The sequence below is a fragment of the Papaver somniferum genome, chromosome 6 (genome assembly GCF_003573695.1).
Source record: "Papaver somniferum cultivar HN1 chromosome 6, ASM357369v1, whole genome shotgun sequence".
Classification (NCBI taxonomy): Eukaryota; Viridiplantae; Streptophyta; class Magnoliopsida; order Ranunculales; family Papaveraceae; genus Papaver; species Papaver somniferum.
Genome location: NC_039363.1, coordinates 18681893 through 18707468, shown reverse-complemented (window position 1 = coordinate 18707468; position 25576 = coordinate 18681893). Strand labels below are relative to the sequence as shown.

The 25576-nt window shown below is 36.7% G+C and overlaps 1 protein-coding gene across 2 annotated transcripts; it reads right to left on the bottom strand.

Annotated features, from left to right (window-relative positions):
• Window positions 1-253: 253 nt before the first annotated feature.
• Window positions 254-7991, bottom strand: LOC113287115 (probable E3 ubiquitin ligase SUD1). Of its 2 annotated transcripts, XM_026535791.1 has the most exons (16): window positions 7919-7991; window positions 7749-7787; window positions 7217-7574; window positions 6887-7070; window positions 6453-6725; window positions 5692-5850; window positions 5435-5597; window positions 4321-4739; window positions 3648-4238; window positions 2480-3124; window positions 2178-2386; window positions 1809-2081; window positions 1491-1666; window positions 1248-1411; window positions 1007-1153; window positions 254-899 (listed from the first exon to the last, which is right to left on the bottom strand). In XM_026535791.1, the coding sequence occupies exons 8-16, from the start codon at window positions 4573-4575 to the stop codon at window positions 480-482; spliced, it is 2880 nt and encodes a 959-aa protein (XP_026391576.1). In that variant the 5' UTR covers window positions 4576-4739; window positions 5435-5597; window positions 5692-5850; window positions 6453-6725; window positions 6887-7070; window positions 7217-7574; window positions 7749-7787; window positions 7919-7991; the 3' UTR covers window positions 254-479. The 2 variants fall into 2 exon arrangements, with proteins under 2 accessions (XP_026391576.1, XP_026391577.1); XM_026535792.1 differs by having other exon boundaries at window positions 1491-1582; window positions 7749-7984.
• Window positions 7992-25576: the final 17585 nt, after the last annotated feature.

The following is a 25576-nucleotide window of genomic DNA, read 5'->3' as shown; positions in this document are numbered from 1 at the left end:
CGTCGATTAATCGAAGATGATGAAATTTTGAGTTTTAATGGAAATTACGGTTGATCGGAGAAGGAGAAGAAGAAAGAAAACAAATTTTCAATTTAACTTTGATTTAGGTTAAAAAATGGGGAGGGTAATCTAGTTAATTTACACCCTTTATAGGACATCCCCTAACCAACTAGAGGGACATTACTATCACACCGCCGCCCCTCTAATAAACCATGCCGCCCCTATAACAGGTTACAATTGGAAGTAACTCATATTTTAAAAAAATTCACAATTTTTCACAATTCCAATACAAGAGTTTCACTTCTCTGTTTCAGTACTTTCAAGTACAACCTTCAAAACTAGTAGTTATGCAACCTTCTACCTCTTCTGAATATTTACAACCTCTCTCAAAATTTCCCTATTAACAAAACAACTAAACAGCTAAACACACCTTTGATTCTTATGATACTTCCTTGCTGACATTAATTATTCGACACACACTAGCGTCCTCGAGACTCTGATAGCCATCTCACCAACTTACCAGTCTCATTTTCGCAATCCACTCCTGCTTCACCAAAATTTTGCAGCCCAAAACCAGAATAACGGTCATCTCGGATGGAATTGTGAAGGGTGGTGATCCAAACAGGTAATCTTTTGGCACAGGAAGACACTACAATTATGGTCACATAGGCTACCCAAGTAAACAGATCGACAGTTGCGTTTACTGTTACCGGAAACCCAAGCATCCATCTTGCAAAGTAGGGAGGACAAAGAAACATCAACAGACTCATAATGATTGGGATCAGTATCTCCTGCAGCATCCAACGCCTTGGAAGCTTCAAGACATCATTTCCTCTCACCCTCTCAAACTTAATCCGCCAGCTTTCATCCACCAGAACACTTCTATGGTTCAGCACAACCTGAACAACGCAAATCAACCAATGACCATTATGTGCCCCTCCATCTTAAGTGACCATTTTAAGATGCCATTCAAAAGTGACACACAGTTAAGAGTAACAGCACGTACCAGTGTCCTCCACAGCTTAAAGAAGAAGAATCCTACTGCCCAATCCTGACACAAGGCTAAAACTGGGGCTTCAACCACCAATGCTCGTATTGGCACCATGAACCAAAACTCAAATAAAAGCCCGACTAACAGGGGAATGACAATGATCTGAAACCAGAAGACAAATATCAACACTAGAACTCACATATTAAATAGAATCCTGAGAAAGATACAGAAAATATCTGTCACATCAGTTCCATACCCAAAGTGATAGTAGAACAGAACCCCTAATGATGATGCAAAACGACTTGCAGATATCGCTGAACTGTAAATGCCCTTTCCCTGCTTTAAAGTGCTTGATGAAGTATCTTGTTCCGGTGAAAGAAGTCCAGATGGAAACATTTCCAATAAAGAAGGCATAGAGGTCTGAAGAAAGAAGTCGGAAGCATAGTGTTAATAGTAAAATTCACCTAAATATCATGGAATAGAGCAGAAAGTACATTACCGTTGCACTTGATGCCATGAGATATTGGGAGATTAGAAATGGAACTGAGCAGGATTCGTCCTAGTGGTAGGGATACAATTATCAAAGATGAACTGAAGAGGAGCCACATTATCCAGAGGAGCAACATTATCCACGCAAGCAAGACAAACAACACAACACGAAGTACAAAAGTAGAGCTGCAAAACAGTTGAGATATCTCATATTTCGCCATGAGTATCTTTCGATAGAACAGATTCCACACGTGATTATGATACAAATTTAATGTTTCTAGTGCTACTCAAACTCATAAACGAAGATCGCATACTTGAAATCACTTACCCAATAGGGATGAAAATATTTTTGTTTGGATCTTGAGCAGCAATGAGTCCATCACACAGTCTGTCTTGCTGCCTTTCCACTTTCACATTCTCATGCCCACCAATGTCCTCAGGTCTACAACACAAGAAACCAACTAAGCGAAGAACACAGCAAACTGAAGTAACCCATTGACGGAGAAGAGATTCAACAGTTTCCCGCAGTTCAATTGCATAAGGTAAGCAAATCTGGAGCAGGAGCATGACTACAGGAATCTCAGTGAATGGGTCAGATACCCTGCAATTTGGAAAGAACCTGGTTAATCGTTCCTTATCATAGCTAACAGAAATAAGAAGTAAAAATGTGGTTCACAAGTAGTAGGTGGCAACTTACGGCATATGCAGAGGGAAGATAGTTGATGCTAATCGCATGGTTAGTATAACTGGTAAATATACCAGGCATACTATCAAAATGCCATTAACGGCAATGGAGAACAGAAGTTTACTAGCTTGAACTCGCACGTCACTCGTAAGTCCACGTAAAATGATGTGAATTGGTTCTGCTAAGTCGTGAAAAAAGTATAGAACTTCATTGCGCGAAACCTGAACAAGTAGTCAAAGGTGATACATTATTAAGAAGGGCACAAAAGAAACTGGTGATTACATAATTTCGTCAGAAGGGTTAAAGAAAAGTACCCTTCGAACATGGCTAGTTGAAATGTGTATCTGAAACAGGTACATGATTCCTATCGTCCAATGCATTAAAGAGCTAAATAAAGGGTATTCTGAAAAGAATTCCACCCTATCAGAAATTGACCTCCCAAGCACCGTGATGGTACAGACATCTAACCACCAACCATACACCAAAGGAAGAACCCCAAGATGAATTATCAGAAAGAAAGGATTTGTCATTGCAGTCAGGAGTTTCCTCAGACGGTAATGTATCTTTGATGCAATTCTTCTTCTAGGGACACCAAGGACAAAGATGACCAAAGGCGCAGCGACTGTATATCCAGTAGCAAGAGTAATAACATCATACAGGCCTGAGCTTGGGTACACTAAAAGTGGTATGCCAACACTTCTTAAGTCCTCTCCTGGTCCAGTACTGGTCCAGTCTATAGCAGATGAAAGGAGGCTATCATTCTGAATCTCAGCAGATAAATTTGTAATGACAAGTGATGCATTCTTCAATGAGTTATTTTCTATATAGAGTGCTGACTTTATAGATGGTGTGAAAATCGATGAAGCTGCGAAGAAAAGCCATGAAAGACAAAGCAGGACTATTTGTCCAATGAGCCCCAAAATTCTCAGCGCACGCTGCACGTTATTGCTAAGCAAAAACTGCAAAGAGAGAGTGAGAGAGAGTATGATTTTAAAATTATAACGTAATAAATTCATAAACAAAAGATGGGCGAACAGTCTAAGAAATTCACGTAAGTATTCTAGTTGTCCTGCAGCTAACATGTTTGATGGATGCAGAAAAAGGTTCATACTTAGATAAGCGAAAAAGAAAGAGAAAGCGAGACCATATACTTAGATCACAGGGATATAAAACCATATACTTCTATTATCAATGTCCATCACAACAAAGATAATAGAAGCTCACTTACTAAACCAGCAATAGTTTGAGATTATTGTAGTATTTTTTCTTCTTTGTAATTGCTACAACTGGAAGTGGTCTTAGACGGATAACCATTCAAGAACTAGATATATCCATTTTGTACTAAATGGCATATGCTTAACTTACCATGGAAACATCTTAGCAATAATTGTTTAGCAACTTGGAAGCAACTTGTTCAATTGAAGCTAATGCTCTTGGTACTAATGTAAATAGAGAAATGGAAAATAAAGGAATGGAACTTACATATGAGGTACCCGTAGCCAGATAAATAAAAGTCCTTCTTACAGGATCATGAACAGCAAGCCTGAAGATACTAATAATCAATCCACGAAAATACCGAAGAAGAGCTATCAACACTGTTAATAACAGTTCGACAAGATCGGCATCTCTTACACCAGCAATAGCTTGCTGTTCCACCCCAGCATCTTCACCAATTTCTTCAGCATTATGATTCCTATTACCTGGTTGTGGAGCTAGAATATGAGCGAATTGCTCATCAAAGCCACTTAACCACATGAGAAATAATAAGGCAATATTGCCAATTAGAAGGGCATACAACCAGTCCATCATCATAAATGATGAAGGAGACATATGACTGTGAAGTAATACTTGTATTCCTTCAGAAAGGCCATTTGCTAAACTCAAACGCCATATCCAAAATGAGATATATGGTAGCATGAGGAGTTGGTTTAGAACTGAAACACAAATCCGGACACAGAGGCGCACAATACGACATGCTTGCATTGGAATCCCGCTCACAAACTCTCTGAGAGGTAATCTTGTTGGAGTATTTTCAGCATAAACACGATGCATCGGATATTTATGATTACACACCTGCAAACCAAACAAAATAAAAATTATAAACCCTAACCAAAAAATTGAATGAAAGAAGAGAGACAGAGAGAAAGAGTGAAACCTCGCATTTAAGAGTGATGCGTTGCTTCATCCAGCGGAGGAGACATTTAGAGTGAACAAATTTGATACTCCCAGAACAAGCACAAGGATACTTAAGTGGGTTTTTAGAATCACCAGGGCTGTGACAAATTCTACAAATCTGCTCCTCTTCTTCTTCATCTTCATCTTCTTCTTCTTCTTCTTCTTCTTCTTCTTCATCTTCTTCTTCTTGTTCTAGTATCTCCTTTTCTCTGGTTTCTTCTAATCTTCTTCTCATTTTCACTCTCTCTATTTGGCTCCTGATTCCTCTTCCTTGACTACTAGTCTACTGGTCTCTGTGTAAGAAGTTTTTTTCGTAGAAAGAAACGAAAACCCATTTCCCTGCTATTCATTCTCCCTCCCACCATTTTCTTTCTCTCTGTTCGTACGGGCGCGTCTCGTCTGTACAACAGAACTCAGAGTGTCAGTAATTTGTCTTTTCTGTGGTGCTTTTTATTTTGAATTCTTTTTTTATAAAGCGACTAGGACATTGTGGTTAGCCCATTGGTGGTTGCCCTTAACCAGGTTGGTGTGTTTTGTGATATCTTGGTTACCGATTTCCGACCAACGGAAACTGGTCCAGACTCAACTCTCCAGAATTACAATGACATCAACTGTAAACAACTTGGGATTTGAAGTTTTTCAGTACAACATGTTTTGGCCAAAACTTCAAATTCAGAAGCAAACCTCTTCTGAATATTTATAAGCAACACTGTGGAGCATATTTCACAGTTTAAGAAGGCACTTTGCATATAAGAATGATGTATCTGGCACACATTAGCCATATCACAAACTTAAACATTCTCATTTTCGCACCCTATTGCTGCTTCACCAAAATTTTGCACCCCAAAACCAAAATAACGGTCATCTTGGATAGAAGAATTGTGAAGGTTGGTGATCCAAACAAGAGATCTTTTGGCACAGGAAACCAGTACAATTGTGGTCACATAGGCTACCCAATGTTGAGTTTACTGTTAGCGAAAACCCAAGCAAGGGAACTACCCATCTTGCGAGAACGCAAGGGAAGACAGAGAATTCACCAGCTTCAAGAAATGCTGAGAAAGATACAGAAAATATATATTGCATCAGTCCCATACCCGGAGTGATAGTAGAATAGAACCCCTAATGATGATACAAAATGACTTGCAGATACGCTGAACTGTAAATGCCCTTTCCCTGCTTTAAAGCGCTCCACGAAGTATCTTGCTCCAGTGAAAGAAGTCCAGATGGAAACATTTCCAATAAAGAAGGCATGGAGATCTAAGAAAACAAGTCGGAAGCTTAGTGTTAATAACAAAATTCACCTAAAATGCATGGAATAGAGCAGAAAGTACACTGTCTACGAGTACATTACCGTTGCTCTTGATGCCATGAGTTATTGGGAGATTAGAAATGGGAACTGAGCAGTACACGTCTTAGTGGTAGGGATACGATTATCAAAGATGAACTGAACAGGAGCAACATTATCCATGCCAGAAAGACCAACAACACAACACGTAGTACAAAAGTTGAGCTGCAAAATAGTGAGAGATCCAGTAGAAGATTTAAGCTTAAGTTGGGTACAGATGACAAGATACACTACCAGGTTCATGAAAATATCTCATATTTCACCATGAATATATTTTGATAAAATGGGAAAGTGAGGATTAACAGTAGATATCATTTTTCAACAGCAGACTGAGAATGGAAAAGTGATATGATTGGTGCGAGATCATAACAGGTATATACAATGGGCTTCACGGTCTAACAGTTGCACCAGCAACATGACCAACAAATTTGATCTTATAGAGATGTGTTGCCAAAAAGAATATTTTCAGTTTCAAACTTTGGGGTATCAATTAAGTCTTCAACAAGCAGCAAAGGAACTATTTTTAACAATTGTATATTGATCACTGTTTTAACAATTGTCTATGTCCTCATTATTCATGAATCCCCAATTGTACGTACATCACTACCAATTCGAGTAGTACCTACCGGGTACACGTTTGCACTGTTAGCTGCTAAGACTCTTTAAGAGGCGACTAATGATGATTCACAAGTGTTTATGATAAAAATTAAAATTTTCTACTGCTACTCAAACTCATACAAAAAGATAACATACTTGAAATCACTTACCCATTAGAGGTGCAAATATTTTTATTTGGATCTTGAGCAGCAATGAGTCCATCACGCAGTTTGTCCTGCTGCCTTTCCAATTTCACATTCTTCTGACCACCAAGGTCCTCAGGTTTAAAACACAAGAAACCACTTAAGCCAAGAGCCCAGCAAAAGGCAGTTATCCGTTGAGGGAGAAGAGCTTCAACTGTTTCCCGCAGTTCAACACCATAAAGTAAGCAAATCTGGAGCAGAAGCACGGCTACAGGTATCTCAGAGAATGGGTTACATACCCTGCAATTTGGAAAGAACTTGGTTAAATGTTACGTGCCATAGCTAACAGAAATAAGAAGTATAAATGTGGTCCAAGTAGTAGGTGGACATACTAGCCAAAAACACCTCTCTGCAGCAAATTTACCAACACAAAAAAAAAGACATTTTTCTGATAAACTTACTTAAACATCGCTTTTGCTTATGGAATCCTTTTTCTTCTTCACTCCAGTGGCAATTTCAATACCGTCGTTCTGGTCTGATTCGATCCCATCCTCCTGTGATTTGCGCTTCTCCTTTTCTTCCTCTCAGTTGCCATATTCTCCTCTGAAGCTCTATCTTCACTATCCATGTTAGTTTTTTCTTCATCTGCAAATTCATACAAACAAGTGAGGAACAAATTAGAGTAGCAGACCATTATAAAGGAGGATGTAGACTAACCAATACTATTAAATAGCCAAGTAAATAGCAAATAATGGAATTGAGAAAGCAAATGGACTCTAAAGATTCACTACCTAGACTTGTGACTGCATCACTGTTCGTATTCCTATGCATCTACAGAAGGTAGTATTAGATCCAATAAAGAGTATTTGGTTTTAGTGAATGTAGTAGGGATCCTTTTCAATCAAAGATTGGCAACTTTTGAAAAGGCATGTGAACCTCACTGGCGACTTCATTAAGAGTTTGCTGAGTATCTCACAAACTAAAAAATCATATGAAAATTTGATTGTGTATCCAGACTTGTTCCTGTCATGCCTGATTTTTTCTTCTCATCCTCTAAGATTTTGGCTTTTTTCATAACATCCTCTGCGGACGTGGACAGAGAACTCCATTCAACCTCATCATCATAATCAAAATCACCATCAGTGTATTCTGCATCCATAAACAAAATCGGTAACCAAAATTGATTGATAAATTTGTGTTCGATTATTATCAAAATTAGGAGCAGCAAGTTTATGATTAGGTCAAAATATAAGAAAACCAAAATTTCAAAAATAAGTCAATTAATCAATTCTCTTATGTATGATGAATTAAAATCGTTCTTACTTTTTTCAGTAAATTCCACGAGATTCTTCCTTGTATTTCCTAGCCAAATCATGCAAATTCATGTTGATGAGAATGAGAACTGGAAAACGAATTATAAAGAGAAAGAGAGAACAGATTGGAGAATGAAGAATGTTTTTAGTAAGGAGGAATCAGGCGGATGTTGAACGTACTCCGGTCGCCCTCTGGCTTCTAAACTAGCAATTACCAGAGAAGTTGGTGCCCATAGGGATGTTCTGTCCGAAGAGACGGGAGAATAAAATGACATGACGATCTTTTTCTTAAATGCACCACATCAGGCTATTTCAGTTTTTTTTTTTCTCCACTTCACCCAGTAAGGTGAAGTCAGCATCACGTATATTCAGTTTTCTAATTTAACGTATTTTTAGATTAAAAAAAAAATCGTTTTCGCTGAAACAAGTGTATAAACTTGGTCAGCCTTTACTATCTAAATTTTAATTCGATAAATTAAAAAAACTATTAATAATCTATTTAATAAAATAATAATATATTTCTCAGTGGGGTTGCCATCTCCGATAGTCGGAAATTGGTCCAGCCTCTAATCTCCAGAATGACAATGTGATATAAATTGTAAAAAACTCGTATTTAAAATAAAAGGGGCAGGAATGTCACTTCAAGTACAACAATGTTTTAAGCGCAAAGGGAACCAAAACTAATTCTACAACCTTCTACCTCTCCTGAATATTTACAAGCAACAATGCATTTCACAGTGCAAGGCAATTGAAATCACTTGATCCTCTCTCAAAGTTGCCCCTCTTTACAAAAGAAATTCACCAAGAAGAAAACAGTTAAATGTACCTTTGAATTGATTTAAACAATACTTCCTCCAACATATATGCATATCCTCCAACACACAAGCGTCCTCGAGACTTTGATGGCCATCTCACCAACTTACCAATCTACATTGCTGCTTCACCAACATTTTGCAGCGCAAAACCAGAATAACGGTCTGCTCTGATGGAATTGTGAAGCTTGGTGACCCAAACAGGAAATTTTTTGGCACAGGCAATTATGCTCGCGTAGGCTACCCAAGTGAACCGATATACAGTTGAATTTCATGTTAGCGGAATCCCAAGAGAAGAACTATCCATCTTGCAATTATGTAGGGAGGACAAACAGACATTAACAAATTCATAATGATTGGGATCAATATTTCCTGTAGCATCCAACGTCTTGAAAGCTTCAAGAGACCATTATCTCTCACTCTCTAAATCTTAATCCGCCAGCTTTCATCAGCCAAAACAATCATGTGGTTTAGCACAACTTATAACAAGCAAACCAGACGATTCATATGGCAGTAGATAACAGTTCCTTGCCAGAACTCAAGTAACTTGAAGGGAAAACAAATTTTACAGGCAACGAAATCTTATCAACAATATCAGGGAAACTTCTAAGACTAGAGAACTATGTGTATACTGTACGGAAATTCTAGGCTTTCATGCTCGAGATTCTTCTTTGATGAATTAGGCATCAACCCCAGTTTCTCCCACTCCTGGAATAAGTTTCGATCTAACGGTTGAAAGATATTAGCTTGTATCTAATCAGGTTTTTCATCTAACGGTGAATATTGAATGCTTTGTTACCAAGGTAACTTAGATTGCAAACCCTGATTTGAAAACTATATAAAGGAGAACTCTAGCAACTGGGAAACCTAATCCCCACACCTCTTGTGTGATACTAGTTGGTTTATCTAGAGTCGATTCTCCTTTAACCTTAGGTTTCTTCTCGAGACCCTGTAGGCTAACGACTTAAAGACTTCATTGGGATTATGAAGCCAGATGAAACTACTTCTCTTATAGTTGAGCGATCTGATCTTGTCATTTTCTATCGTACGAGTTCAATTGAAAGATTGGCTTGAGATTATATCTCCGATAGGGCAAGATAAAAAGAAATCACAAACATCTTCATCTCATCATTTGTGATTCCGCAATATCTTGTGTCGCTACCATACAATTAAGATTATTGTGAGGTGATTGATAATTCTAGGCTGTTCTTCGGGAATATAAGTCCGGGTTATCAATTGGTTCTTGTTCACCTTGATTTATATCAAAAGACTGAACAAACTCGTAGATTTATCTGTGGGAGACAGATTTATCTATTACTGTATACTTTTTTGTGTGATACATATTTGTTTATCAAGTCTTCGACTTTGGGTCATAGCAACTCTTGGTTGTGGGTGAGATCAGCTAAGGAAATCAGGTGCGTAGCATCCTGCTGGGATCAGAGACGTAAGGAGCGCAATTGTACCTTGAATCAGTGTGAGATTGATTGGGGTTCAATTACAGTCCAGACCGAAGTTATTTTGTAGTAGGATAGTGTCTGTAGCGACTTAATACGGTGTGGTGTTGAATCTGGACTAGGTCCCGAGGTTTTTCTACATTTGCGGTTTCCTCGTTAACAAAACTTCTGGTGTCTATGTTATTTCTATTACGCATTATGTTTTTGTATATAATTGAAATATCACAGGTTGTGCGTTGTATCGATCAATTGTGAAATCCAACCTTTGGTTGTTGATTGGAAATTGATTGATCCTTGGGTATTGGTCTTTGGTACCATCCAAGTTTATATCTCTTGTATTTGATAAAGACTCACAGATTTTTATTTGTTTGAGTATAGATCAAATCAAGAGATCGGGATATTAACTCCTTGATATACTTTTTATTAAGATTGAGTCTGACTGTCTAGTTGATTCTCTTAAAAGTATATTAGAGTTAGTCCATACATATTGCTAATCGAAATATTGGGTGAGGTTGTTAGACCCCCGCATTTTCAAAAAAAACTTGGTTTTTAATTCGGGATCTAAATGTCATTCTGGATCCAGGAGAGAAACAAGGTGGAAATAATACAAGCTCGAGTAGCAAAGCTTTTGTTACAAAAGTGATAGACTCAATGGGTCTCCAAGATGCGGGTTATGAAGGAGCACCTTTCACTTGGTCAAACAATAGAAATGGCGAAGCAAACATCTGTGAGAGAATCGACGGAGCTCTTGAATCGTTCCAGTGGATCCAATTATTTCCGGATACAAAGGTAAGTCATCTATCCAGAGTAGGGTCAGATCACACTCCAATACTGTTTGACTCAAACCCGGAAACCAATAATATACAAAAACCTTTTAGATGTATCTGCTCTTGGTTAAACCACCCTACTTTAACAAATGTGGTCGAGGCCTCTTGGAAAATAAACTCTAGAAACTCCTCAAACAAAAACCTAGCCCAAAACTTAAAAGTTCTTTCCTCGGATTTAGCCCACTGGAACTATGAGGTTTTTGGAAACATCCACAAAAATATAAAGATGCTGATTACCAGGATAGAGAATATTCACAATTCGGTAATATTTCCACCAAAATAGCTACTCTCAAAGATCTACAAGCTGAGCTTGGAAAATGGTACGAAATAGAAAATGATTATTATTACCAACTTTCTCGTGATAAATTTTTCAAGGAGTTTGACCAAAATATGGAATATTTCCATGCTTCGGCCTCTAATCGAAAGAAAATCAATGCAATCCATTCTCTCCGAGAACCCTCAGGTCTTTAGATCTCTGATAGACAACAACTAAATTCCCTTCTTATAAACCATTTCAATCATATTGGAACTTCACAAATGAGTAATTATAATTTGGATCTGTCGGAAATCATTAAACCTTGTATTTCCGACGAGGAAAATTGTTCTTTAACCCAAATTCCATATAGAGATGAAATTTGGTCCACTCTATCCAATATGAATCCCTGGGGTGCTCCAGGGCCGGATGGTTTTCAACTTGGCTTCATCAAAGAAAATTGGGAAATTTGGGCCCTGATATCACCTATGTTATTCATGATTTCTTTAAAACCGGAGTTTTGACTCAGGAGTTAAATCATTCTTTCATTACCCTCATCCCAAAAACCACCACTCCTCAAACCGCAAGTGATTTTAGGACCATCAGTATTAGCAATTCAATATACAAACTTATATCAAAAATTTTAGCAAATAGACTAAAGCCTATTTTAAACAGAATTATTTCCCCCAACCAATCTGCTTTTCTCTCAGGTAGAAAAATTACTGATAATATTATCATTGCTCACGAACTCATTCACTCAATGAAAACTTCAAAGAAAAAGCAGGGTTTTTTAACTCTAAAATTAGATCCGTCTAAAGCTTTTGATAGGGTTGAGTAGCCTTTTATCATAAAAGATATATCTTCCTTCGGTTTTAGCGATGCTTGGGTCAACCTAATTTTTCAATGCGTTTCCACTACCTGTTTCTCTATACTCCTAAATGGTTCCCCAGGTCCAATTTTCACTAACTCCAGAGGTCTCAGAAAATGGGACCCTCTATCCCCATATATTTTTCTCATTAGCATGGAGATTCTTTCTAGACTTTTAGAAAAAGCTACAATCGAGAAAAAAATCTCTGGTCTAAAAATAAACAAAAAAGCCCCAACTATCTCGCACCTCTTCTTTGCTGATGATTGCTTCTTATTCACAAAATCCGACCTGGGAGAAGCAAAAAATCTTCTATATATATTATCCTCTTTCGGGGAGATCACGGGTCAAATGGTGAATCTCCAAAAATCGGGAATTTACTTCAGCCCTAAAATTCACCCCAAGCACGGGAAAATCATAGCAAAAATCCTAAAAGTTCCCCTGATGACGAAAATGATAGATACCTTGGAACTCCACTGTTTTTTGAAAAAAATAGAAAAGAGAATTTTGAACCCCTCCTACAAAGGTATTATAACACTCTTCAGGGTTGGAAGGAAAAATTGTTATCTCAAGCGAGAAGAACAGTTTTAATTCAAGCTACTTTGCAAGCTTACCCCAGTAACCAAATGCAAATGCTAGATCTTCCCAAAGAAACCCTGGATAAACTAGATAGAATACAGAGATGCTTTTGGTGGAAAAAAGATGATTCAAAGAAGAAAGCTGGATATATAAGGGCGTGGATTAATATGTGTAGACCCAAATCCCAAGGAAGTCTAGGTATAAAAAACCCGCACAATTTTAACATAGCGATGTTATCAAAACTAGCCAGTAGATTACTAAGCGAAAAAGACCAATTGTGGGTAAAACTCCTAGAAGCGGAATATTTTTATAATGGCAACCTAATGGAAACGATTAGAAACTATGAGCTCTCTTGAATATGGACAAGCATTCAAAAAGGTCTGAATATCATCAAAGGAAACTATGCTTGGCAAGTAAAAAATGGAGAGCAAGTGAAGATTTAGGAAGACAACTGGATACCAAATGAAGAAATCATAGAAAGACCAATGGATAAAGAGAACCCCTACCACAAAGAGTCAAGGAACTATTAAATGAGGAAGGAGAGTGGAATTATGAGTTAGTTACTAACTTATTCAATCCTGAAGCAAAGGAAAAGATTCTGGCAATTCATCATAGGGCGACACAATCGGACAAAATCAGATGGAAACACCATGATTTAGGGGTTCTTTCAGCAAAAAATATCTACAATTTTCTAATCAACCAAAGCCAGGTAAATGAGAACGAAAAAGTTTTCCCTTGGCGATCTTTGTTGAAAATACAAACTATCCCAAGAATCAGACTGTTTATATGGAAGTTAGTTCAAAAGGCTCTACCTACAAAAAGTAGACTAGCAGCCCACAATTCGGAAATCTCGCCAAATTTCCCCATGTGCAATGTTCAAGAAGCGGAAACAGAGCATCACCTTTTCAGGGATTGCCCTTTCGCGAGGGCCATTTGGTTCGGGTGCTCCCTTGATGCAGTAAATACTCAAATTCTCACAGCTTCGATCGATGACTGGATTAAAATTTGGATTTCAGATCCAAAGTTTCTTCAATTCAAAGAAAAAATTGCCACTATAACTTGGTTCATATGGAAATACGGATGCGAGGTAGTTTTTCAAAAAAAATCCCAGATCCCATAAGGGTGATTGAAAAAATCAAGAATTTTATAAAAGAGGCAAGTACCATAGACGGATATTTATCTAAGATTAATAAGATTAATAGATCTTCTTGGTCGGAATTCAACTCGGATTGGATTATATTTGTTGACTCTTCTTTTAAAAAGGAGGATTTAACTATGGGGTATGCATCTATTCTTTACTCAACGGACCAAGAAGCTCTCATGCATTTATCTGTGGGATCGGAGAAGGCTTTTACAGCTTTTCATGCATAAGCAAAGGCGCTCCTAAAATCTTTAAAATGGTTATAAGAAAATCTCCTATCAAGTGTTATAATAGTTACAGATTGCAAACTATTGGTTGACTCTATCAACAGCTCTGGTGATATCACGTCTTGGGTTACTGAGAATATTTTTGAAAACATCATGCAAATTCGAAAAAGGCTACCTCAGGCAAAGATCAGATACATAATCCGGGACCATAATTCAGCGGCAGATTCAATAGCCAAAGAAGCGAGGATTAGAAGATCTCAACACAAAACAAGTCAGATTCACCAAAAAGCCAAAAAGGAGAGCGTCATCTCTAATATCTTTACTAAAAATAAAATTGTAAATTTATTGTACAATATCTTTTAGTCTCAATATAATTTCGTTTTTCATCAAAAAAAGAAAAGAAATAGTTTTCCGATTTTCTCCTACTTTGTACAACGTGTCAGCATTTAAAGAAGAAGTATGTGGTCCAACCACATCGTAGCCGCATCGTATAAATAATAACAATGATCTGGACTGTGGTGCCTTATCGGCTTTTAGCTTTGTCAGAGAAAGAACATTATTAGCGGCCACAATCGGCCTATAATTCTGGATTGTGGATAAAGTAATCGGTATATGTCCATCTTTTCCTACTGTCTAGCAGATAGTTTAGCCTAAACTACCAGAAGCTATCTTTCTGTGCAAAGTGAAATCCTAGCCTCTACCACATTTCTTTTTCAATACAAAAGAAAAAAAGAAAAAAATGGAAAAAAAAAACATCTGCATGATCAGGTATACCAAATAAAACAAAATACTGTCGTTAGGAAGTAAAATCGAAGCCTCTTAGCCATATATTCTTGAAAATTCCTAAACAACTCTATTTTAATTAGCATTTATTAGCTCTTTTTTTGGGGTTTTCTAATTATTATCATTCTATAATGATCCGTCCTCCACCGATACTGTCCCCACTTAACCACTGCGATTATCCGGCAGTGTAGGGTTTTCAACGGGATTCGCTGCGGTAATCCAGAAGTAACTTCGCGGATGATCACCCATCCCTGGATTGCTCCCGACCGAGATTTTTTTTAAAAAGCAGAGTTTCTGTCAACTCTTGAGCCAATTGTGCTGAAAAGGCCTCGGTGTTTGGATATGACAAATCATTACTTATATTCCATTCGGCCAACCACCGTCGAATATCGGGGTATTACAATACCACCACCTTAAATAGGAGTCTTCCTCGGCTCCAGAACATATACGCAAGCCCAGATCTCCGACGTTCCTTTCCCCTCATGAGAAGCACCTGGACCAACCACGTCCAGCGTACCTTCCCACCCTCGGCAAGTGACCCGTCGTCGGCTTTAATACCATTTGTAATGACCCGTCCTCTACCGATATTGTCCCCACTTAGCCAATGCAGTTATCCGGCAGTGTAGGGTTTTCAACGGGCTTCGCTGAGGTAATCCAGAAGTGACTTCCCGGATGGTCACCCACCCTGGATTGCTCCCACCCGAGCACGCTTAACTGCAGAGTTTTCTGCCGACTTTGGAGCCAATTGTGCTGAAAAGGCCTCGGTGTTTGGAAATGACAAATCATTACTTATATTCCATTCGGCCTACCACCGCCGAGTATCGGGGTATTACGCATTCATAAACTAAAAAAGACTAAATGTCGATGGGATCTGAAAATGCGGGGGCCTAACAACCACACCCAACAATTCGTTTGGAAATCTGAGAGGACTTACTCCAATACACTTTCTAGAGAATCAACTAGACAGTCAGACACTATCTATAATAAAGTATATCAAAGAGTGTAATATCTCAATCTCTCGATGTAATTCTTACTCAAGCAAATAGAAATCTGTGAATCTTAATTAAATATAAGAGAGATAACTTGGATGGTACCAAAGACCAATATCCAAGTGTCAATCAATGTAAATCAACAACCAGAGGTTGGATATTCTAATTGATTGATCTAACGCACAACCTGTGATATTTCAATTATATAACAAAATATAATGCGGAAAAGAAATAACACAAACACCAGAATTTTGTTAACGAGGAAACCGCAAATGCAGAAAAACCTCGGGACCTAGTCCAGTTTGAACACCACACTGTATTAAGCCGCTACAGACACTATCCTGCTACCAATTAACTTCGGACTGGACTGTAGTTGAACCGTAATCAATCTCACACTGATTCAAGGTACAGTTGCGCTCCTTACGTATCTGATCCCAGCAGGATACTACGCACTTGATTCCCTTAACTGATCTCACACACAACCAAAAGTTGTTACGTCCCAAAGTCGAAGACTTGATAAACAAATTTGTCTCACACAGAAAAGTCTATAGGATTGAATAAATCTGTCTCCCACAAAAATACCCAAGAGTTTTTGTTCCGTCTTTTGGTAAATCAAGGTGAACATGAACCAACTGATAAACTAGACTTATATTCCCGAAGAACAGCTCAGTATTATCAATCACCTCACAATAATCTAAATCGTATGATAGCGAAACTAGATATTGTGGAATCATAAACGATGAGACGAAAGACGTTTGCGATTACTTTTCTATCTTGCCTATCGGAGAAAATATCTCAAGACAATTTTACAATTGTACTCATACGATAGAAACAAAAAGATCAGATCACACAACTACAAGAGAAGTAGTATCGGTCTGGCTTCACAATCCCAATAAAGTCTTCAAGTCGTTAACCTACGGGGTCTCGAGAAGAAACCTAAGGTTAAAGGAGAATCCACTCTAGCAATACAACTAGTATCACATATGAGGTGTGGGTATTAGGTTTCCTAGTTGTTAGAGTTCTCCTTTATATAGTTTTCAAATCAGGTTTTGCAATCCAAGTTACCTTGGTAACAAAGCATTCAATATTCACCATTAGATGAAAAACCTGATTCAACCAAGCTAATATCTTTCAACCGTTAGATCGAACTTAGCTTTTTACACACATAGGAAATGTACCCTAATTTAGGTTTATGTAATCGTACCCAAACGTGTACACTCATGTTGGCTCAACAATTAGTTAACCGAGGTTAGCCATATGTTTACTCTCATATTAACCTTATTCATCTTATCCATAACTAGTTCAAATGACTCAAATGAAACTAGTTAAAGAGATGTTGAATTGGATAGAAGAATACAATTGAAACCAAATCGGTTTGATTCACTTGAATCAATCATGAACATTATCACCACGGTTTGTAAAGATTTCATTCCTTAATATTTAAATGTTTAAGTTCATGAACAGAACGATTTGACAAAATAACCAGCTTAAGTATGCGTATGGGTATGCGTACTTAAGCAACCGGATTTAAGTTTGTTAAGTTTCCAAACTCAGCAGAAATTCTCGGTTCGAAAACTTCCGCCAGTATGCATACGGGTACGTATACTTAAGGTGACTAGTTTAGGAGTTTGTAATTCCCAAACTCAGCAGATATTTTCGGTTCAAAAACTTCCTCTAGTATGCGTACGTGTACGCATACTTAAGGTGACTAGTTTAGGAGCTTGTAATTCCTAAACACAACAGATGTTTTCGGTTCGAAAATCTCTACCAGTATGTGTACGGGTACGCATACTTATGCTGTCTCCTTCACCAATTTTGTATACACACAAATGCATACACTTGGTTCCCGGTTTATGGATTTATACATTAATGTGCGAACACACTATATATGCTTATATCCAAAGATGGTTATCTCATCAACTCTTAATTTCAATCATTGAAACTTTCTTTGAGGACGTTATATAGTTGTTGTTCACAAACTATTTTTCTTTAAAGCGATTTTCAAGTTATTGAAATTATCATAATTAAACATTCCAAGGAAACACCAAATGAGTGTATCACACAAACCATGTTAGATGTAACTCAGAAATTTTCATATGATCTTATTCGGACTTTCATCACGAATATAAGATGAACATGGCTAAAGCGAAATCTTTCCAACACATATTTCGAGAAATATATAAGCGAGATAAACTTAGCTCGATATCTCAAATGTGTATAATAGAAAACTATATCGTAACACGACTTATGTCTAAATATAGGAGATAGAGAATAAATATACTTTCCAAGTGATAGAGAGTTTAAGTCTCCACATACCTTTTGTTGATGAAGTTCCACAAGCTCCCCTTAGTAGTTCTTCGTCTTCAAAATGATGAACGCTGAGAGATCTAAGCTCAACTACACTATCTATGTCCTAGTTCGAGACATCTATAAATAGACTAGAAATTAAGACATATAGTTTTTATCACTAACATTGACAAACATGCTTTAGATAGCAATGCATGCGAGTTCAACCGAGCAATGGTCTAACAATCTCCCCCTTTATCAATTTTAGTGGCAAAACTATCAATACATATGGATTACAAAATAAATAAAAATTGAAGCTTCATCCACATGCTTGATCTCCTTGTCATCTTCAATGCGAATCGAAATCTTCGTCACTTCCAAGTACTCCATGATTCCAAAGGTTGTAAGTTTAGTCTCATAGTTTTTGAAGATCCGTAGATATAACAATGAGAAAGCAAATGCTCTCAATCATTTTATACAATGTCATAGTATTATTACACAATATCAAAGTTCAATTGTATCACAACTTTGACAAAAATACTATGGTGATACGTATCACCCCTCCTTAGTCAATACTTTATCTCAACATGAAAACCACTCCCACTTACATAATGATCCGTAAACCATATGTATTTGTAGTATGAACTACACATTAATTCTCCCCCTTTTTATCAATAAATTGGCAAAGGTACAAAAATCAGTGGAATCCTAATGAAATTTCCACGGAGATACTTCATGACCAAAGGTATATTAACATACCAACAAATTCAGATGCAATCATAAAGCCGAAGCTAAATGCATTAATCAAGAAGTTTATAAAGATACAAGATAACCCCTAAAATATTCCATAGCCGCACTACCCACAAAGATATGGCGATTAAGCACAAGTTCAAAAGAACTATTACCCATAAAATGTCATTCCCAAAGGAACAACAAAGGCGACCTTACTTTCACAATAAAAGAAGGATTTCTTTGGACATAATCAAATCATATGAAATCATGAATTTGAAATTCAAAGTATTCAATTGAATTATCCACAAAAAAATTCATGATTAATCCAATCGAAAAAACACAATTCAATTAACCACAAGAAAACCTATGATTAATTCAATCGGAATACACAATAAATTAACCATAAAAGTGATCAATTCAATTGGTCATGCTCGACATAAGAGAACTTACGAAGCAACAACTAAAATAACCAAACAAGAAAGATCAATTTAGTTGGTCATGCTCAAACATAAGGAACCTTACGGAGCAATACATTACATACACAAAAATGTGGATCGGAGATCGACCAATACTGCGGAATATACAAGGCTTCATTCTGTCTTCCATCACTATTCGCATAATGACATATGACGGACTTAATCCTTGTGAAAAAAAGCTCCATCCTTTCTCTTATCAAACTAGTGACATAAAAGGCTTTAACTTTTGTTTGTCAAAAGTTCATTCTATCTTTTATCAATACATTTATATCAACATAATAGAGATAACTTTTGAACAAGTATGGGACAATTATAGTTCACAGACGCAAACACCATATCCCATAACAATTTGCAATATATAAAATCATAAAGATTAAAATTGCAGACATCATCTTCCAAAAAACTTAGAATTTAAATTAATAAATCTAAAAACATTGAAGATGAAAACTTTTGGAATTATCTATGTGTAATCACAATAATGGCTATTCCAAACCCTAGTTATTCTTCTAAACAAAAACAAGAATAAAAATTCTCATAAGAAGATTTACTAGACATTGAGACCTCTGAAGAATTCTTTATCGTCCCCGAACTCCTTGTCGTCAACAGACATGGAAACATACGGTTCGTGGAGGAAGGAGTCAATTCCAACAAACCTTCTAGGCTGATGATGTCGAACAAGGGCCTTCTGAATTTCAAGAGTTCTCATAACAAGAGCCTTTATTTTCTGAATCTCCTTCCTTGTTTTCTTCAACTCATCAAGAACACCTGAAAACTTCTGAGAATTTGAAGGAACATCCATTGGCTTCCTCACATTCCTTCCTTTTCTTTTCAAAGTTGGAGGCAACAGAGATTTCTCTTTTTCCTTCATAATTGATGTCTTAAAAAATCATATTAACATCTTTTCCATCAGAAGACATGATGCTTGGAGTATCCATACGTATATGGGTTTGTGAGAGGAAATCACAATTTGAACTCAACAGGGAATCTTAAGATGAAATGAGTTTCAGAGGAGTAAAAAGGAATGTAGGGTTACAAAACCTTTATCCACACAAGTTCACGCACGCACAATCACAACTCTAAAGAGAGTAGAATTGTCGAGAATAACCCTCTTTTATTGATTCAACAGGGAAGTCCCTTCCAACATGAAAGAATCCCAATCTCAAGAAAAATAAGAAAAACAAAAACAAGTATTTCTCTTTAAGCCTGAGGTGTGCACAATCTTGTCTCTTTTAATCAGGCACATGAGATAAGATGCACAAAAACAACACAGTCAAGTTTTGTTGTGGTGAATAGCAATTTGTCCACCATTACCTTCTTGAGAAGAATTCCTAGACCCCTGTCTATCAATATGTTTAGACCATACTCTTTTCTCTATTGGTCTTGACCTATCTTTGGAAACCAACTTCTTTGAATACGATAAAATCTTACATACCTCAGCGGTTTTTTGAACAAGTTTAAGCTTGTATGCCAGGCGATTTGCTCTTTGTTGAAGTTTATTGACATATCTCATCTTGTGTTTGTACTTGAAACACTTAGAAAGTTCATGACCTTTGAGTGAACAATAAGAGCATGTCAATGAATAAGATGATTCAGATCCCCGAGATGTGCAAACGGCTAAACACAGATTGGTACCTGAAAAATCACACAAGGAGTTTCCAAAAGAAGCATTAATTTTTTCTTCCAGATTGGTTGAATCTTATGGAAGGATATCAAGATTGATGTATGTATTGCTACAATTATCAAAATCAATATCTTCACAAAGAAGTGCAACACTTAATTTTCCTTCTTCATCAGAATCATAGTGATCCGACATTTCATCAAGGGTTGCAGCAAGACCTTTGTTCCCAGTGTATTTTATACGGTTTGGACACTCATTGGAAAAATGATCAAAAACCTTACACTTAAAATCACTGTGGCATATCCTCGTCATCAGCCTCGTCAGCATCCCTGTTTTTAGGAGGAATGTGATTATGAGGTTTAACTGGTGACCTAGGTTTGTCTCTGGAAAACCATTTACTTCTCTTTAATAAGAGATCTCTAAACTGTCTTGTGATCATCGAGACTGATTTGTCAAGATCTTCATCTGATGAATCAGTCTCAGAAAAATCATCCTCAGAGACGCAAACACTTTTACCTTTGTCAAGTAGTTTAGTGTTTCTTTGTGCTTTGAAGGAAACATCCTTTCCGATTTTGGATGTATGCTCATGATCAAAGATCTTTATCTTTCCAACCAACGTATTTCTGGAGAGCGTATCAAGGTTATTTCCTTCAACGATGGAATGCTTCTTAGAATCGTATCTTGATGGCAGCGATCTGAGAATTTTCATCACAATGTCCTTTTCAGGAATAGTCTTACCCAATGCAAAAGATGCATTAACAATTTCAGACACTTTGTGATTAAACTCATCAAATGAATCTTCATCTGCCATACGAAGGTTTCCCCAATCGGAATTAAGGTTTTGAAGCCTAGCTTCCTTTTCAATGGTATTACCTTCAAATATGGTTTCTAATATATCCCAAGCATCTTTATACCTAGTGCACGTTGTCACATGGTGTTGAAGATATGGGATAATGGCATGAATGATTGCATTCAACCCGTCGGAGTTTTGCTTTGCGTCAAGTATCTCGGCAGCATCATACGCACCAATATTCTTTGGAACGGTTGTATTACCATTTGCCAGCATCATAGCCGTTAACTACATAAACCCATGATTGCAAATCACGCGATTGAAGAAAATCTCGCATAGCAATTTTCCACCATAAGTGATTAGAGCCATCGAAGACTTGTGGTACGTTTATAAAGATATCACCTTTGTCCATATCAGATCGCTACAAACACGGACTTATCAGGTCTTTAATGTGTTTGCCTGCTCTGATACCAATTGAAAATGCGGGGGTCTAACAACCACACCCAATAATTCGTTTGGCAATCTGAGAGGATTTAATCCAATACACTTTCTAGAGAATCAATTAGACAGTCAAACTCAATCTAGAATAAAGTATATCAAAGAGTGTAATATCTCGATCTCTCGATTTAATTCTTACTCAAGCAAATGGAAATCTGTGAGTCTTAATTAAATATAAGAGAGATAACTTGGAAGGTATAAAAGACCAATATCCAAGTGTCAATCAATGTAAATCAACAACCAAAGGTTGGATATTCGAATTGATTGATATAACACACAACCTGTGATATTTCAATTATATAACAAAATATAATACGAAAAAGAAATAATACAAACACCAGAATTTTGTTAACGAGGAAACCGCAAATACAGAAAAACCCCAGGACCTACTCCAGTTTGAACACCACACTCTATTAAGCCGCTACAGTGACTAGCCTACTACCAATTAACTTCAGACTGGACTGTAGTTGGACCCTAATCAATCTCACATTGATTCAAGGTATAGTTGCGCTCCTTACATCTCTGATCCCAGCAGGATACAACCCACTTGATTCCCTTAGCTGATCTCACCCACAACTAAGAGTTGCTACGACACAAAGTCGAAGACTTTATAAAAAAATCTGTCTCACACAAAAAATTCTATAGGATTGAATAAATATGTCTCCCACCGAAATACCCAAGAGTTTTTGTTCCGTCTTTTGATAAATCAAGGTGAACAGGAACCAATTGATAAACCAGACTTATATTCCCGAAGAACAGCTCGGTATTATCAATCACCTCACAATAATCTAAATCGTATGATGGCGAAACTAGATATTGTGGAATCACAAACGATGAGACGAAAGACGTTTGTGATTACTTTTCTATCTTGTTTATCGGAGAAATAAAGCCAATTTTACAATTGTACTCATACGATAGAAACGGCAAGATCAGATCACACAACTACAAGAGAAGTAGTATCGGTCTGGCTTCACAATCCCAATAAAGTCTTCAAGTCGTTAACCTACGGGGTCTCGAGAAGAAACCTAAGGTTAAAGGAGAATCCACTCTAGCAATACAACTAGTATCACATATGAGGTGTGGGTATTAGGTTTCCTAGTTGTTAGAGTTCTCCTTTATATAGTTTTCAAATCAGGTTTTGCAATCCAAGTTACCTTGGTAAAAAAGCATTAAATATTCACCGTTAGATGAAAAACCTGATTCAACCAAGCTAATATCTTTTAACCGTTAGATCAAACTTAGCTTGTTACACACAAATGAAATGTACCCTCATTTAGGTTTATGTAACCGTACCCAAACGTGTGCGCTCATGTTGGCTAAAGAATTAGTTAACCGAGGTTAGCCATATGTTTACTCTCATGTTAACCTTATTCATCTTATCCATAACTAGTTCAAATGACTCAAATGAAACTAGTTAAAGAGTTGTTGAATTGCATAAAAGAACACAATTGAAACCAAATCGGTTTGATTCACTTGAATCAATCATGAACATTATCACCACGGTTTGTAAAGATTGCATTCCTTAATATTTAAATGTTTAAGTTCATGAACAGAGAGATTTGACAAAATAACCAGCTTAAGTATGCGTATGGGTATGCGTACTTAAGCAACCAGATTTGAGTTTGTTAAGTTTCCAAACTCAGAAGAAATTCTCGGTTCGAAAACTTCCGCCAGTATGCATACGGGTACGTATACTTAAGGTGACTAGTTTAGGAGTTTGTAATTCCCAAACTCAGCAGATATTTTCGGTTCGAAAAATTCCTCTAGTATGCGTACGGGTACGCATACTTAAGGTGACTAGTTTAGGAGTTTGTAATTCCTAAACACAACAGATGTTTTCGGTTCGAAAATCTCTACCAGTATGTGTACGGGTACGCATACTTATGTTGTCTCCTTCACCAATTTTGTATACACACATATGCATACACTTGGTTCCCGGTTTATGGATTTATACACTAATGTGCGAACACACTATATATGCTTATATCCAAAGATGGTTATCTCATCAACTCTTAATTTCAATCATTGAAACTTTCTTTGAGGACGTTATATAGTTGTTGTTCACAAACTATTTTTCTTTAAAGCGATTTTCAAGTTATTGAAATTATCATAATTAAACATTCCAAGGCAACACCAAATGATTGTATCACACAAACCATGTTAGATGTAACTCAGAAATTTTCATATGATCTTATTCGGACTTTCAGAGATAAAAAGTCGTCACAATAATCAACTTAGGAAGGTAATGATTAATGCTAGTCGTCAAGGTAGAAAAAGAAATACCATGACGACCATATAATTGCAATTCAACAGTTTTGGTTTTTTCAACCTAATATGTCATTCAAACAACAAACTAAAGTACTAAATAAAGTTTGAAAGAATTAATCGATTAAAAAAAAACAATCGGAAAATGTTTTTCATTTGAAATCGATGAAATATTTAGAAGGAGGAAGGAATTGATCAATAAATTGATGAAGAAGGAAAAGGAAAAGAGTAAATGAAATTGACATTACCAATGTATACATTAGTTAGAATTAGCAAATATAATTTTGTAACTTTACCCTTTTGGTCACCCCTTAATCAAGGCTCAAGGATCATTTAAATTTTGGTATGCCTCAATTAATCTAGGTATACTCCAATTCTTCCGGTCAAAAATAAATATTTAAATTAAAATATATTTGGTAGAAAACTAAATTTTTGCCAACTTTTATTTGGTTTCCAATCCTATATAATCCAATACCATGGTGGGTTTCTTTTTCTTCCACTCAAAGCTACGCGAAATCTTAAATTTGGCCTAGTCTATACTCATCGTGGTTAGGTCTATCAACGGTACTCGCTGGAACGATAATCATTTCATATATGTTGTAATAACTTTACAGGATATTCGTTTTTCTTTAATTCCTACGGATATTAAAAATTAGTTTCACATCAGTCTTGCTAATATTAATGGATATTAGGTAATATTTTAAAGTTATACATTTTGTTACTCTATAGTTAACATGACCAATAGGAGGTTGCGCAATATGTGTCAATTATTTAACATTCCAACCTCTTAAAACCCCTCACCCACCCAAAATAATTTGGCCTAGTCTAGGCTCATCGGGTACGCATACTTATGTTGTCTCCTTCACCAATTTTGTATACACACATATGCATACACTTGGTTCCAGGTTTACGGATTTATACACTAATGTGCGAACATACTATATATGCTTATATCCAAAGATGGTTATCTCATCAACTCTTAATTTCAATCATTAAAACTTCTTAGAGGACGTTATATAGTTGTTGTTCACAAACTATTTTTCTTTAAAGCGATTTTCAAGTTATTGAAATTATCATAATTAAACATTCCAAGGCAACACCAAATGATTGTATCACACAAACCATGTTAGATGTAACTCAGAAATTTTCATATGATCTTATTCGGACTTTCATCACGAATGTAAGATGAACATGGCTAAAGCGAAAGCTTTCCAACACATATTTAGAGAAATATATAAGCGAG

Bases quoted from the DNA above. Each gene is read 5' to 3' on its own strand.
- LOC113287115 (XM_026535791.1), bottom strand. From the start codon at position 4,575: ATGAGAAGAAGATTAGAAGAAACCAGAGAAAAGGAGATACTAGAACAA. The intron at 3,125-3,647 runs GTAAGTTCCATT...CTCTCTTTGCAG, and splicing joins TGGCTACGGGTACCTCATAT to TTTTTGCTTAGCAATAACGT. The intron at 1,154-1,247 runs GTATGGAACTGA...TTCTGGTTTCAG, and splicing joins CTGTTCTACTATCACTTTGG to ATCATTGTCATTCCCCTGTT.